Source organism: Elephantulus edwardii, unplaced genomic scaffold (genome assembly GCF_000299155.1).
Source record: "Elephantulus edwardii isolate Elephantulus edwardi_28Jun2011 unplaced genomic scaffold, EleEdw1.0 scaffold00226, whole genome shotgun sequence".
NCBI classification, from domain to species: Eukaryota; Metazoa; Chordata; class Mammalia; order Macroscelidea; family Macroscelididae; genus Elephantulus; species Elephantulus edwardii.
Genome location: NW_006399976.1, coordinates 280,864 through 296,783, shown reverse-complemented (window position 1 = coordinate 296,783; position 15,920 = coordinate 280,864). Strand labels below are relative to the sequence as shown.

The window sequence follows — 15,920 nt, the reverse complement described above, 5'->3', positions numbered from 1 at the left end:
CCTTGTAATATACCCCTTACATAGGTAGAATGCATACCATAAGCAACTATGGCTTGCTTCAATTCTTTAATTGTCTTATAAGATAATGACTGGTGTTGATACAATTGATAACCTTGGGGATATTCGTGATCAGGAGGCCTATCCTGAATTGTTACTGGAAATACAGAAGCTCCTTTTCCCCAATTAGATAAATCATCTTGCTTTGCTTGTTGCAAAGCTCTGGGCATTACTGTTAAAGGTTTCTTAAGAGTAGTCACTCCCACCGGAGCATGAGTCATATCATTAAGTAGCATAGAGTCTGGAACAGTTGCTGCTGATGGAGCTGTATTTTTACTTTGATAATATATCTCATTACAAGAACCCAATTTATCTATTTTATTAGAAAGCTCCAAAACTTGTTTACTTAATTTCTCATAAGGACTGTCATTCTGAATTATATCACTCAATTCCTCCGGAGTTGGAGGTGGAGGAAATTCATCCCCCTCTGTACCAGATTCACAATCACTCTCTTCTGAAGAGCTTTTTTCTTCTAATTCTTCAGACATCTCCTCAGACCATAATGGTTTTAAAGCTAATGAGAGCAAATCATGTAGTAACCAAGCTGAAACAGGAATCACATCTCCTTTTTGATAGGCTCTTTCTAAAGGTGGCAAAAGCTGTTTCTCAACTTCAGCTTTAACCTCTTTCAATGTGGTATTACTTAATTCAGATTCATGCAAAGATTCAGCCATCTTTCTTTGCAAACCTTTTGGATTATTAGAACAATCCTGCACAGACTTTTTTACCATTCTTTTCAAAGCCCTTACTGGCCAAAAATTAATAGAAGTATGTTCTCTTCGTAAAGCTTGCACAACATTTTTCCAAGTTTTTAAATTCAACTGTGCTTTATTTACTGATTTAAACCAGCGACAGTGTTTCTGTACATACTGAAACAACTGCGAAAATGACTTTTCTCTTACTTTTACCCCTGAGCTCTTAAGTAATTCTTTAATTAATGTAATGTACTGAGCTTCAGAAGATGGGCTGTTCCCCATGATTCTTTCTTATCAATTCTACCTCTGAATTTTTAATACGTTTTCAGAGGGTGGGGTATACTCCCCATGAAATATTTTTCTTCCCTTAAATTTGCCCTTTAAGGGGTGAGAGAATCCTCATGAAAATTTTTTCTAATTCTATCCTTAATTTCCAAGGAGTGAAGATTCTCTCATGACCCTGTTTTTAATTTTCCCAAAAGTTTCACTTACCCTGAGTGAATTCCCTTTTGGTTCCTGGTGTCTGCTCAAAAAACAGAAAGAAAGAGAAACCACCACCTTATCCAAAGAAAAAGCACCACCTGGTCCCAAGTTCAGGGCGCCAGAATGTTGCAGACCGAGGGCCCCAAAGAATAGAATAATTTTATAATAAAGAGACAAACAGCCAGGAATGAGATAGAGCAGAGAGCATAAAACAGGGGGTCAGCAGTTCTCGACTGAAGACCTCGAGCCATGCTTCTCTGCGTATTTATATAGAATCACAAGGAAGTACAAAACAAAGGATAATGGTGAAATCTTTTACAGATAAGGCCAAGTTCCTCTTTATGTTAATCTCAAGAGGGAGATTCATTTGATACAAACTAAGAACAGTGTTGACTCCTAAGGAATGCCCCAGTGTCATAAGGTGACCTTCAGCTTGTATTAAGCTTCCCTCATTTCCCGATACAGCATTTGGTCTACTATTATTAAATTTGATATTCGGCTTCCCTCACATAGCAGAGATGATGTGGATGGCACAGGATAGGGCAGAGTTCAGGTCTGTTACTTACAGGGTCACTGTGAGTTGTCACTGACTCGGCAGCATCTAATGACAAGAAATCCTAGAGAGTGCAGTGGTGTGCCGTGTGGGCTGTGCTTGGCGGAGGGAGACTGTGGGAGGGAAAGCTGCCCAGATCCTGGAGATGACAGGACAAATGAGCTGATTTCCTAAATCCTGTGGTAACTGTCTTAATCCCCTAGTGTTGCTAGGCCTGAAGTACCACAGTGGGTGGCTCCAATGAATAGAAGCTTCAGTTCTCACAGCTCAGGAAGCTGGTACCTTAAAATTAAAGCTGACTCATCACAGCCTCTCCAGTGGATGTTCAGAGGCAGTAAATCCCACAGAAAGAGACTGCCCATCTTTCTCCTACAGAGCAGCTGGTGGATTTGAACCATATACCTTTGGGTTGGCAGTGTAATCCCTTACCACTGAGCCACCAGTGCTCCCTGTTCAGGAGTCTAGAAGTGTGGACTGGGGCACGTTGGAAGGCCTTCTTTGCTCTGGCCAGGATCTCTCTCCCTTTCAGCTTGCCTTCCCACATCTGTGTGTGCCTAGTTTCTGTACCTGAGCTTTTTAAATCTCACAAAGGAATAAACCCTACACTGATCATGGCCTCATTCACATGTTGTTGTTGTTATTAAGTGCCTTTGAGTAGTAGGTGACTCATAACAACCTTATGAACGAACGTCCTCGACACTTGAGTGATTTTCATCTTTTCTCCAAGTTCACAGGGTTTCTGGAGGCAAGCTATTATGGAAGTGAATGCCACTCCTGCTTCCAAGCTTGTTTTAATCAGGGAGTGCCGCCAAACACCGTCTGTCATGGGTAACCATTAATGCATTTGACACATCAGTGTCACAGTGTTCACCTTCACAGCAACCACAAGTTACCGCTGTACGGCAAGTGGACACACCAGGGCCATCTGACCTAGAAGAATGTTTGACCAAAACCAATTAAACCCAGGTCTGAGGGCCGCGGATTAAAGTCACCCAACTTTGGCTTGGTAGCATCACTTTCTGTCCACTAGGCCATCTGATCTCTCTTTATGTTGATGTTATTGTTAACAACATCATTCACATAGCAAAGAAAAGCCTATTGATGATGATGATGATGTGTGTACCATCAAATCGCATCTGGCTGGTACAGGAGGAGATTGCCCCTCCTTCTCCAGCAGAGCATCTGGTGGATTCAAACCGCATACCTCTGGGATTGCAAATGCAGCTTCTTGCCACTAGGCCACCAGAGCTCCCTGAAAATCCTGTTTCTTATAAGTTACTGGTGGTGATGATCATGATCTCTGTAGATTCTAACTCATGATGACCCTATGACCTTTCAGAAGCCAGTCACGAGCCCTTTCTTTCGAGGCACCTGGGAGTTGGTTTGAACCATCAGCCTTCTGGCTAGCAGTGGCACATCTGATCATTTTTGCCTCCCAGGAACTCCTCCATGGATGAAAGGATTTAAGCTGGAGGCACAGCTGGGTCAAGCTGGGTTGGGTTTCCGGAGTGCTGATTTGTCCCCTAGATGGGGGCCTCTTTGAAGATGTAGCATGTGGCCTAAGGCCAAGGAAGAAGGGCTGGTGCAGGGAATTGGGGGTTGCCTCCCAGGCAGCAGGAGCAGCCAGTGCAAAGACCCAGAAACAGGGGACGCCTGAGTCTCTGCCAAGGAAAACAAATGTCTTTGCTGTGCTTGGAGAAGCGGCTTGGCTGGGCGATGGTAGCATTGTAGCAGCGCGTGGAGGAAAAACAGACTCAAGACTGGCTGGTCTGGTGGTCCCTGAGCTACGCGTGAAGCTCCTCCCCCACAAAGCACAGGTAGCAGGCAGCGCATTAACATCCTTTGTGGCTCCCCCCCCCCCGCACTTCCAGTGTCTCTTCCCCTCACTCCTAGACCTGAGTTTCCCTGCTGTCCCTTGACACCTCCATGGGGAGGCTCAGAGGCTTCCCACATTCTGATCCTCGAGCCCTTTCTTTCCATCTCCCACATCTAGGCTCTCTAAGCATTGACTTAGTCTGCTTTCTTGAGGTGCCTACCTTTCTGCACCCTGTGGTAACCCCTGTCCAGAGTCCCACAGCCTCCCCCCTGGACTGTGCTTCTGTCCCATCACCCCAGCCTCTGTGGTGATCACATGGCTCCTTAAAAGCATATGATCTCATTTTCCTTGCTCACATCACCCCCAGGATCAGCCCCATCCCATTCAAGTTCTTGCAAAGTCTACCACCACCCTTCCCAGAAGTCACCCCTTCCCAGATCTTGGTGGACAGACACCCTGTGGCTGCTGTCACTAAGGACCTCAAATTGGGTGCATTCAAATAGCAGAAACATATCCGAGAGAGCTAGGTCTGACATAGAGGTGTCCGCAGGGTCTAGGAGGTGCATTTTTCTTTTTTCTAGGTCCTGGCATCATGTGGGTGCCTCACTCTACTACCTGCGGGCATCTGCACGAGATTGTCTGCCCTGGTTTGTGTCTTTTCCTCTCCTTGTGAAGACACGTGTCTTGTATAAAGGAGTCCATGGAGAGCTAACCCCAAATGTAGTGCCTTTCTGGTGGTTTAAATCCACCAGTCTCGTCCTATAAGAATATACAATCTCAGAAGCCCAACAGAGAGTTACTGTGAATCAGAAATTCCTTGAAGGCAAGTGAGTTTTCTTTTCATTGAACGTGGTGTTTGAACATGCAGCTCATTCATGTCATTCCTTTTCATGGTTGAGTAATATTGAATTTCAAAGATGGTGAGACTTAGGCTCACATATTTTAGGCATGATGTCAGGAGGGACCAGTCCTTGGAAAAGGCTATTATGCTCGATCAAGTTGAAGATCAGTGAAGGAGAGGCAGACCCTCCAGGAGATGGCTTGGCACCGTGACTCCAACAGTGGGTGTAAGCACTGCAGAGGTTGTGTGGATGGGGCTGGATTGGACAGAGTTTCCTTCTGTTGTAGATAGAGTCACCATGAGTTAGAAACATCTCTACAGCACCAAGCAACAACAATGCTCCATTGTAGGGACACACCATTGTGTATCCTTTGTTGGCTCATAGATATTTGGGTTGTGTCTGCCTTTTGGCTCCTATGAGTAAAGCTGCATTGAGCACATGTGTACAGCTTTCTCTGTTCTTGTTGCTGTTATTGTTAGGGGCTGTCAAGTTAAGTAGGACTCATTGTGACCCTGTGAACAACAATTCTGAGCCCTGTCTTACCCTGTGCCATCCTCACCTTCTGACATACTTGAGCCCTTTGCTGTGGTTACTGCGTCAGTCCACCTGGTTGAAAGTTTTCCCCTCTTTCACCAACCCTCCACCTTTCCAAGCATGATGTCCCTCTCCAAAGAATAGCCTCTCTTAGCAACATGCCCAAAGTATGTGAGATGAAGCTGTATCATCTGTGTCTCCAAGGAGAACTCTGGCTGCACTTTCTCCAAGACGTATCTGTTTGTTCTTTTGGCAGTCCATGGGATACTCAGTACTCTTCTCCAACACCACAACTCAAAAGGCATCAATTCTTCTTCCTCATCCATATTCATTGTCCAGCTCTCAGCAGCATAACAAGTGATTGAAAAGACCATTATCTGAATTAGGCTCACCTTAGTCCTCAAACTAACATCTTTGCTCCTCAATAATTTGGAGAGGTCCTTGACTACAGGCTTTCCCTGTGTAATAGATCTTCTGATCTGATGGCTGGTACCAAGTGTATTGATTGTGGACACAAAGTTCTATGCAGACACGTAGAATTCATTTATTGTGTCTCATTCATCAACTTCAGGTCTAACCCGATGACTTTTCTTACTTGACACTGGTGCTCCTGTGCCTACACTCTAAAAGCCAAGCCACAGATAGGCCCTATGACTCCCACACCAGGCCCTCACCTCTCCCAGCTTACTCATACCTCAGGGCCTTTACACGGGCTCTGCTTTCCCTGTGACACCCACTTTAGGCTTCAGCCAGGATGGCTTCTGTTTGCCAGATCTCTGCCCCAAACCAGCCCCCTAAACTCCATCTCCTCATTTGGTTTTTATCTTCATGGATCATTTCATAATTTTTTTTTTTCATTTTCTCCCACTGGACGCATGAACTCTAAAGGACAGAGGCTTTTGGGTGTCCAGATCCTATCTCCTTCAGGGCCCCCAGTACCCAGGAGGTGTCTGACACATAGAAGGAGAATGATAAACATGATAATATGTATTATGTTGTGGTTAGGTGCTGTGAAATCAAGAATGACTCACAGTGACCCTTGGAACAACAGGTCTGAACCCTGGCCTGGCCTGTGCCGTTCTCACACTTCCTGACACACTTGAACCCATTGCTGCTGTCACTGTGTCCATCCACCTGGTTGAGGGTCTTCCTCTCCTTCCCCATCCCCCTGCCTTTCCAAGCATGATGGCCTCTGAGGAATAGTCTTTCCTAGCAACTTGCCCAAAGTATGTGTTATAGGGGGTAAGAAGTCCCTGGGTAGTTCAGATGTTAAGCTCACCTACTTACTGAAAGGTTGGCCATTCACACTCACTCAAGGGCACCTCCAAAGAAAGGCCTGGCAATCTGCTGCTGAAAGGTCACAGCATTAAAAACCCTTTGGAGCCCAGTTCCTCTCTGACAAGTGGAACTGCCATGAATCAGCATCAACTTGAAGACAGCTAACAACAACGTTTTAGGAAAGGAAAATTCTACTGGAAAAGTAGACCAGGATAGAGAATCAGGATTGGAACCGGGGGCCTCACTGAGAAAGAGAGATGTGTGCAAAGTCTGGAAGAAAGGATGAGGAAAGAGCTGCGTGGCAAGACAGGGAACAGCATTTCAGACAAAGGGGAACAGTCAGTGCAGAGGCCCCAAAACCAGATGGTGCCTAGAGTGTTTGAGAATAAAATCCTGTGAAAACCCTCTTATATAGGGTTGGTTTTCTGCCCTCCCCCCTTTTTTACATTTCACATAACTGAAATTCAGACAGCTCAAGCTGCTTTCCCTGTGGTACCCACCTTGGGAATGGAGCCTGAGGCTTTTGGGGGGCTGCATGACCACCTAGCTGAGAGGTGGTGGCTGGGCAATAGGCAGGGAGAGGGTTTGGGCATGTTGGGAAAGTGGCCTCATACATTAGACAAGTGGAGGTGGGAGAATAGAGACAGTTTCCGTTCCAACTTCAGTCCGTGGACCCAGATGAGAAGCTATTCCTTCCTTGTGCTCCAAAAACTGCCAGGTGGAATCTTGGGATTGATGGGGCCCAACAGAATCCACTGACTGATCCACATTGTTCCAGGTACTATCAGGGAGACCAAAGGCAGCACAGACACCCCAGAAGACTCAAGGAAAGCATTAATGTTTACATATTCATTCAACAAACACTCATTGAATAAATGCCCACTGTGTGCTGGCCTGGGCCCTTGGGAGTTGGGGACTTCTTGGATGCTTGATTTACATACAGCTAGGGAAACTCAGGCCCCACATATAGAGGGCACACAGCCAGGAAGAAGTCGAGCTGACATCCAGACTGAAGGGCTGAGTTCCAGCTTCTCTACTGTGGAATGCTAGGATGTTCTGTACCTTTCTAGGGTGAGCGGGCAAATGCTTGCTGAGTGGTTAGAACTTGCTTGGTCTGACCCAGCATTTCATGCTGCACTGGAAAGTGGATCCTCCAATTCAAGTCTGGAAATCAGCACGGACACCACTTTTTCACATTAGAGAAACCTCAGGGGGTCCAGGGAGACTTGTGTGTGTGTGGGAGGGGAAGATCTGGAGGGGAAGACTAAGAATTCTACCTACCTGGGTAGAAAAGAAAAGCTTCCAAAAGGGAACTTTAGAATTGGGGTTTTGAAGGATGTGTAGGAGTGTGCCGGACCAAAAATTAACTATTTATTTGTACTCATGAATTCATAAAACTCTACCTCATTATATGCCTGCTTAATATTGGATATTGTTGGAATCTTAAGGATCCCTAAAGTAAGGAAGATAAAGCCAAACAGATACTACAAGATCTGTGGGACCTGGGCTGAGCCAGAGGGAGATACAGGGGCCAGAAGTGCCAATCAGGAAGTCAGGACTCTGGTTGAGAGATCAGGGAGGTCTTCCCACAGGAAGAGTCATTTGAGAAGGGTTTTAAAAGAACTTACCCTGAAAAAAAAATTTAAAAAAAAAGAACTTACCTAGGAATATTCTAAGTTTAATTTGAGACGTTATGGTCCCTAGGGGCCAAGGGTCACCCTAGAACAGAGGATCATTTTAAACAGAAGTAAAGAAGAAGAGGCAGTGGTTGAATCAGAAACCTAGAAGTTCAGAGCTTCCTGGAAGGGCAAGTGAAAAGGGAAACAGGAAGACTTACAGCAGGTCTCAGCTGAATAAAGGGGACTTTCCTCTCTCTTTGGAGCAGTGTTTTCACCCCACGCGACGCTTAGGCCATCTCCAAGATGGAAAAATGGGAAGGATCAGGTGGGGTCAGGGAGATTCTGAACATACTGAGTCAGAGAAACATATCCTGGGCTCTGTTTCTTGGTGACCTCTGTGTCAAGTGAGAGTGTTATGAGCCATTAGTCAGAATCGACTCATAACTGACCCTCCAGTGGGTTTTCAGAGACTAAGTAAGTCACATGGGAGGAGTTTGCCTGTCTTTCTCCTGTGAAGCAGCTGGTGGATTTGAAGCCCCTGCCTTTGGATCGGCAATGGAAAACCTTAAACGCTAAGCCCCCAGAGTAGTTTACCAAGTGTGATAGTGACAAAAATATTTAACTCCTGTGTCAGAGCCAGCATGGGTTGGAGTGCTGAAGAGAAAACTGCGGGGACTGATGGCGGTGAATGTCAGCATTTTACCAACCTGTGACTGTCCGTGTTCAACCAGGTCCATACAGATGTGTCTGAGTGCCCTCGGGATGCTATAGCAAAGCACCCAAAATGGGCTCAAAATAGCAGACTGTATCACCTCTGAGGGGGCTAAATTCAAGGTGTCAGCAGGGCCAACTGCCTCTGAAGATTCCTGCAGGATCCTTTCTTATCTCCTCTGGTTTCTGGTGACTCCAGATGTTCTGGGCTTCAGTCTCTGCCTCCGCGGTCCCATAGCCTCCTCTCCTGCATCTGTCTTATCTCTGTCGTATCTTTTTTTTCCTTTGCAATTTTTTTTATTATATGTTTTTTACTGTGATGAAAATCATATGACAAAGCAAACGCCGGACAATTTCTACATTACAGTGCCGTTGACTGCATCCTTCAAATTGTATTAACCTTCTTTGTTCCAAATAAATCCACCACCGCTAACCTAAATTCACTGCTCCCTAAGGAAAAGCTCCTCCTCCCCTCCCCGTGCCCAACCCTGGTAACCACTATGCACCGTTGGGGTTTTATCTATTTGCATATTTCATATAAATGAGGTTGTCTCAGTTTTGCCCCTCTGTGAGTGACTAATTTTATACCACCTGATGTCAAGGTCCTCCTGTGTGGCCGCTTACAGTAGCCCTGGTCTCTATATGGCTGATAGTACTGTATTGTGTGTGTAGACCACATCGTGGTGTATCCGTTCCTCTGTTGATGGATGATGTGACTGTGTCTACCGCTTGTGAAAAGGGCTGAAGTTAACAGGGATGCAAAGCTGTACCTGTGTCCTGCCTCCACTTCTGGGTAGCTTGCAGGACTGGGATGACTGGTTGTTTCAAGTTGTGAGGAATCATCAAAGGCTTTCTTCGTTTTTTTTTTATAAGGACACCTATTGTCTTGAATTAGGACCTTTAGACTGGAGCATGACCCCATGTTAACCTGAGAACATCTGCAAGAAGCTTATCTCCAAACAAGGTCAAGGTCAAACAAGGTGAGAGGTGAAGATGCCAGCCTATTATTTTGAGGGGGGCAGGGGGAGGATGCAATTCAACCCCAAATAGCATGGTTCAGGGAAAGCCCTGTGCACATCACCGGAGCTGAGCCAGGTTTGTTCTCACAGGAGCAGCGGAGGGGCCTTTTCCGACTGCCCCGGACCCCCCACCAGGCACCTGCCAGGTGGAATGAGGTGTTTCCGGCCCTCGGGAGCCAGTGTGGGCCTGGCCCTGGCCCTTGTCCTGGGTACTTTCACTCTTCTCTCGCTTTTCTTTTCGGCCTCCTTGCCTGCCAGGTCCCGGAGGAGCCGCCCAGTCCTGCCAAGGCCATGGTGGCCTGGCCCGTGCTGATTCACAGCTCGCCACCCTCCCTGGGCCAGGCGAACAACTCGGTAGCCGCCCAGCTGGATTTCACCGGGCAGCCGAAGCAGGTGCGCAACTTGCTGCTGTATAAGCACAACTTACCCCTGCTGCAGTAGGTGTCCGCCAGCAAGTGCACGCAGCCGGTCTTCCTGCTGCTGGTGATCAAATCATCGCCCGCCAACTATGAGCGGCGAGAGATGGTGCGGCGCACGTGGGGCCGCGAGCGCGAGGTGCAGGGCGCCCGGGTGCGGCGCCTCTTCCTGGTGGGGACGGCTCCCCGCGAGCTGGAGGCCCGCAAGGTGAACCGGCTGCTGGCGCTGGAGGCGCGTGCGCACGGCGACATCCTGCAATGGGACTTCCACGACACCTTCTTCAACCTCACACTAAAGCAGGTAGGTAAGTGGTGGCTGCCTGAGATCACCTGACCTTCCTGCCTCATTGCCACCCACCTCCTCACCCCATGACTGTGTTCACGGTTCCCTTTCACAGGGTGACTGGGAAGAAAGGATGGCTGGCACGATCACAAGTCAGGCAGGGTGTGCAGTTAAGAGCTTAGATCTCGGAGCATGATGACGCAGGTTCAGATCTAAGGGATGGAAGTGGAGTTGTTGACATTAAAAGCACAGAATTCAGAGCGCAGTAGCCAGTGGCCCACAAAGAGAAGCTGTCAGAGGCAATGATACGAAACTATCTATATAAAATTTTTGTGCAGTTTCACCAGAAATGTACTCATTTTTATTAAAATATCTCTAAAATACTATGCTAAAACACAGATCTTTTTCATAAGCCCAGGCCTTTGTACACACACATATCAATATACCTGCCACTACATTGTTGTTGTTGTTGTTGTTGTTGTTAAGTGCCGTTGAGTTGCAGGCGACTCATAGTGACCCTATGAAGGAGAGTCCTCAAGGCTTGGGTGTCTTTCATCCTCTCTCCAGGTTCATAGGGTTTCCGGAGGCAAGGTATTATGGAAGTGGATGCCACTCCTCCTTCCAAGCTTGTTTTAATCGGGGAACTCCACCCCACTCTGTCAGCATTGGGTAACCAACCATTAATGCATTTGATACATCAGTGTCACAGTGTTCAACCTCACAGTAACCACAAGTTACTGCTGTATGGCAACTTCTACACCAGGGCTATACAACCTAGAGGAATGTCTGAACAAAAACAATGAAAGACAGGCCCGAGGGCTGCAGATTAAAAATCACCCACCTTTGGCTTGGTAGCATCGCTTCCTGTCCACTGGGCCAGCTGATCTCTCTCTATGTTGATGTTAATGTTATTAATTGCCCTCGAGTCGCAGGCGACTCTTAGCAACCTGTGAAGGAGAGTCCTCAACGCTTGGGTGTCTTTCATCCTCTCTCCAGGTCCATTGGGTTTCTGGAGGCAAGCTGTTATGGAAGTAACATTACATTACACCTGGCAATAAATACGTCATTGCCAGTAAGTGGGAATTGACTCACAACTGACCCTTCTTTGGATTTCAGAGTTTGTAAATAGAATGGAAGATTGCTCATCTTTCTCCCCAGGAGTTGCTCGTGGATTTGAACCACCAGAGAAGAGGTTTTTGAGTTAGCAGAGCAACACTCTCTGGACAGGGCCACAAGAACTCCTTCCGTAAACCCACTAGGCAAAAGCAATTTACAATTATTCGGGCTGTTTTTTACTTTGTAAACTTAATCCATTAATGTATTTCATGTAAGTGTCATGGTAAAATGAACCTAATTTTGATGTACTTCTTAAAAGTTTTTACTTTGAAGTCTACTGTTTTCTTACCAAATTTCACTTTAACCACATGAAACTACATAAATAGAAATATGTTTAGGACTGTGCATACGCTATTGTCATTTAAAGATGTCCATTTTGTTTGTTGTTTATGTCACAGTAGTGCCATTTATAGGGAGCTCTGGTGGCCTAGTGGTAAAGAGTCACACCAACAACCCAAAGGCAGCTGGTTCAGATCCACCAGCTTCTCCTTGGAGAAAGATGAGCATTCTCCTCCTGTGTGATACACAGCTTATGGAAAAACATGCTGGAGAGTCAACTGTGAGTTGATTCTGACACATAACCACAATATTGTCATGACATTCAGTAACATTTAGAGAATTACAATTGTGGCGATGACCATATCTGACCTTTACTGACTTCACAAAGGGGAACTGTCCCTGTCAACCACATCAGTAGCACAAAACCAGTTCCCATGAGGTCAGACATGTCCCCTATACTCCTGGTCCTCTTTTTACTCATTTCAAAACCAATCTTTACTGCTTTTCTGTGTCCTAAATCCAGTGTGGTAGCTCACAGAACCATATTGAGGAAGTCAAAAGGCTTCAGGTGAGTAGTCAAGTACAGCCACTCAATCAGGACAGCTTACAAAATGTATTCACAGGCACTTCAGCCTTGAGACTCATGGCTTTAGGCCAGTGTTCCAAAGTTCTCAGTTCTGCCATTCAATATTGGCTATTCCTCCCAAATCCTTAGTTGTCCAGTAAACTTGGGCAAATGCTCTTCTTAGCTTCTTTCTGCCTCTTCCCATGGTGGGTAGCAGTTCCAGGGTAGCTCCATCTCATGTTGTTCTCTGTCTGGTTCAGCCTTGGCTTCTGCTGCTGTAGGTACAGCTAGAGCAAGAATTTCTAGGTCCGAAGGGCCTATTACATTCTCTTCTTCCCTCTTGGCTGGCAGAGAAGATCTAGATATGCTGGTGGAGCCACTCAATTTATTGGTGAGACTAGCCAATCCCCTATAGGCTAACACATCCTATTTGCATAGTCCCACCCATTCACATGGCAAAGTAAGTTCAGTGGCTAGGAAAGCCATTTTGAATAATGAATTCCTCAGTAATATTGATACAAATGAACATTACTAAGGATTCTGTGTGGTCTGGGACAGAGGGTCCATGGTGGCAGGGGACAGTTACCTCATGAAATACCCTACAGGGGTGACATGGATCCTAATGGCCCCATTGCCAGTAGCCAAGGCTTGAGTCTAGATGACAGTGACTACAGAAGGGTGTTATGAGGTTAGAATCGGGTCTGTAGACCAGGGTTCTAATCTGGACTGTGGGAGGAGACCAAAGAGAGATTACATACATTGATCTCAATGCTGAGAAGGTGTAAGATCTCAAGCATCATTCTCAGAGCTCAGGAGCCCACGTTCAAATCCAAGCTCTGCCTCTCACTTATTGTCGGACCTTGGAAAAATGTGTTCTCTCTCTGTCTCAGTTTGCTCATCTGGGAAGTGGGATATTAATTGGCTTCTCAACCCTTACCTCTGAGGGCTCTTGCGAGGATTACAGGAGGTGATGGTTAGAAAGGAATTAAGTAATGAACTACTAATCAAAAGATTGGCAGTATGAACTCACCCAGGGGTACCTCAGAGGTAAGGTCTGGTGATCTGCTTCTGAAAGGTCACAGTTTTGAGAACTTGGTGGAGCACATGAGAAGTTGTCATGAATCAGAAATTACTTGATGGCCATTGGTTCCGGGTTTTGGGATTTATTTTAGTTTTTGTTTGATGATGCTTATCATCCGAATTTACAGGAATAAAAAGGAGGAAGAAGAGGAGGAGGAGGAGGGACACATCTTTTTATTCAGGGGCTGTGTCTATGTCTGTCTCTTTCACCTCTGTGTTATCAGTGCCTAGGGTTTAGTTTAGCACACATTAGTTGTTTAATAAAGACCTCGAAGTAGAAGGAATCCTGCCCATCTTGCAGGCAAGAAATAAATAGGTTTTGTGGGACACCTGATTGGGAATGTGGGTCTCATCTTGCAGGAAAGAAATTGGAGGTTTCAGGGGCCCACCCCAGGTTTGTGGGTGCAGCAAGCACAGTCAAAATGACTTGTTGAGGCGAGCTCTGGTGGCCTAGTGGCAAGAAGCTGCACTGCAATATCAGAGGTACACGGTTCAAATCCACCAGATGCTTTGCTGGAGAAGGAGGAACAATCTCCTCCTGTATCAGTCAGATCTGATTTGACGGTACACACAGAAAATAATGAAATAAAATAAAATTTTAAAAAAAATGACTTGTTGAAAGAGGCCCAGTGCAGGCATTTTCTCAGGGTGAGTAAAGGCTGGTCTGGATTCAATGATTAGCATTATCACTCTGCTGTGTAACTTTGAGAACCTTGCCAGGGGATCCTCCACTGCTGCTTATTCAAATGGCATTAACAACCATGTCTGTCTTCTAAGAGTAAGACAATTAAGCACCCTCAGATTGCATTAAGGGTTTTAGTAAGGCAAAAATTGAGCACAGTGCCTCCTTGCAGCAAATGCTGACACTAAATGAGTTACTAGGGAGAAACAGGCTGAGGAGGGTGGAGGAGACCACAAATCTCAGCATGCTGTGTTTGCAAAATGACACACACACACACGTGTCTGACTATTGACCACCTGGAAAATAGGAGTAAAACACCTCTGAAGTGTTAGCCTTACCCTGATGCTGGAGAGAAGGCACACCGAGAGGGGAACACAGATCTGGGGGAGTCACAGTAGGGAAGACGATGTTCAAAAACAATCACACAACTGATCATTTTCACAGTGCAGCAGGAACTCGGCTGAGCTGGAAGAAGTAGCAATTAATGTGAATGGGACAGTCTTCCCAGCTCCTCTCAGTGCTTGGTAGAACACTGTCAATCTTCGCACACCGGAGACAAATCCTGTGTCAAGACCTACTGGCGAGTTGGAAACTGAGGCACGGAGAACAGAACCTCGTGTTAGAAACCAGTACTAATGCTCACATAGCAGAAACAGAAGAAAGAGCAACACACACATGACAGATTCTAAGCAGTTTTTAGTATTTTGCCAAGTACCAGCTTCGAGAATCCCCAGTAATGTCCTAGAGGCAGGACCTGTTGGAGGGTTGGAGATTGAGGGACAGGAAGGGACACTAGTCAGCTGCCAGGATCACCCCACTGGGAATGATCTAGCACCTCTTAACCGGGCGTGTGTCCTTTCTGCAGCCCTCACACCCCATGTGTTCTCCCCATTCCACCTGCAGGCATTGTTCCTCCAGTGGCAGGAGACACATTGCAACAATGCCAGCTTCCTCCTCAACGGGGATGATGACGTCTTCACGCACACTGACAACATGGTTGCCTACCTGCAAGGCCATGAGCCCAGCCGCCACCTCTTCGTGGGGCACCTGATTGAGAATGTGGGCCCCATCCGCGTCCCCTGGAGCAAGTACTACATACCCAAGATGGTCACACAGAACGAGCGCTACCCGCCCTACTGTGGAGGGGGCGGCTTCCTGCTCTCCTCCTTCACGGCCGCGGCCCTGCGTCGCGCGGCCAGCGCCCTGGACCTCTTCCCGATTGACGATGTCTTCCTGGGCATGTGCCTGGAGCACGAGGGCCTGAAGCCCACCCGGCACAGCGGCATCCGTACGGGGGGCTTACAGTCGCCCTCACCGCGCCTGCCCTCCTTTGACCCCTGCTTCTACAAGGAGCTGCTACTGGTGCATCGCTTCCTGCCCTATGAGATGCTGCTCATGTGGGATGCACTGAGCCAGCCTGACCTCGCCTGTGGCAAGAGGACACAGCTCTTTTGAGGCAAAACTGGGGAGACCCAGCTTTCATACCTCTTGAAAAGGAAAGAATAGTACCCTCCTCCTCCCAGGATGCTGTGACCTTTACATCTAAGTGGCCATGGAATGAGGTAATGTTAGGGAGTTTAGACAATGAAGATTCTGTTTGGCAGACTCCTATGCATCCTTCAAAACCCTAGACTTTCAGCTGAAAGCACATGTGAAAATGCACATCTCCTTTCAGTGGCTGCTGATGGTGGAAGTGACTGCTGTGGTCTTCTCAGTGCCTTTTGGGTCAAGGTCCCCCTTCCCAGCACCAGCTTTTGTTTCAGCCTGGACCCTAAGCAGTGGCCAGCTACTCCTTGGTAGTGAGCCCACAGCGGGTAGCGGTGGAACAGTCCCCACTGTGGTTCAGGGCAAGCCTGGAATTCCTGGGTCCACATGGAATGAGAAGCATCCTT

The 15,920-nt window shown here is 46.9% G+C and overlaps 1 protein-coding gene across 1 annotated transcript in view; it reads left to right on the top strand.

Moving 5' to 3' along the window:
* B3GNT3 (UDP-GlcNAc:betaGal beta-1,3-N-acetylglucosaminyltransferase 3) overlaps nucleotides 1–15,483 on the top strand; it is a 28,491-nt gene extending 13,008 nt beyond the window's left edge. The window contains 2 exon segments of the mRNA XM_006903809.1: nucleotides 9,866–10,324; nucleotides 14,932–15,483. Of these exon segments, the coding sequence (XP_006903871.1) occupies nucleotides 9,866–10,324; nucleotides 14,932–15,483 (1,011 nt within the window).
* The last annotated feature ends 437 nt before the right edge of the window (nucleotides 15,484–15,920 follow it).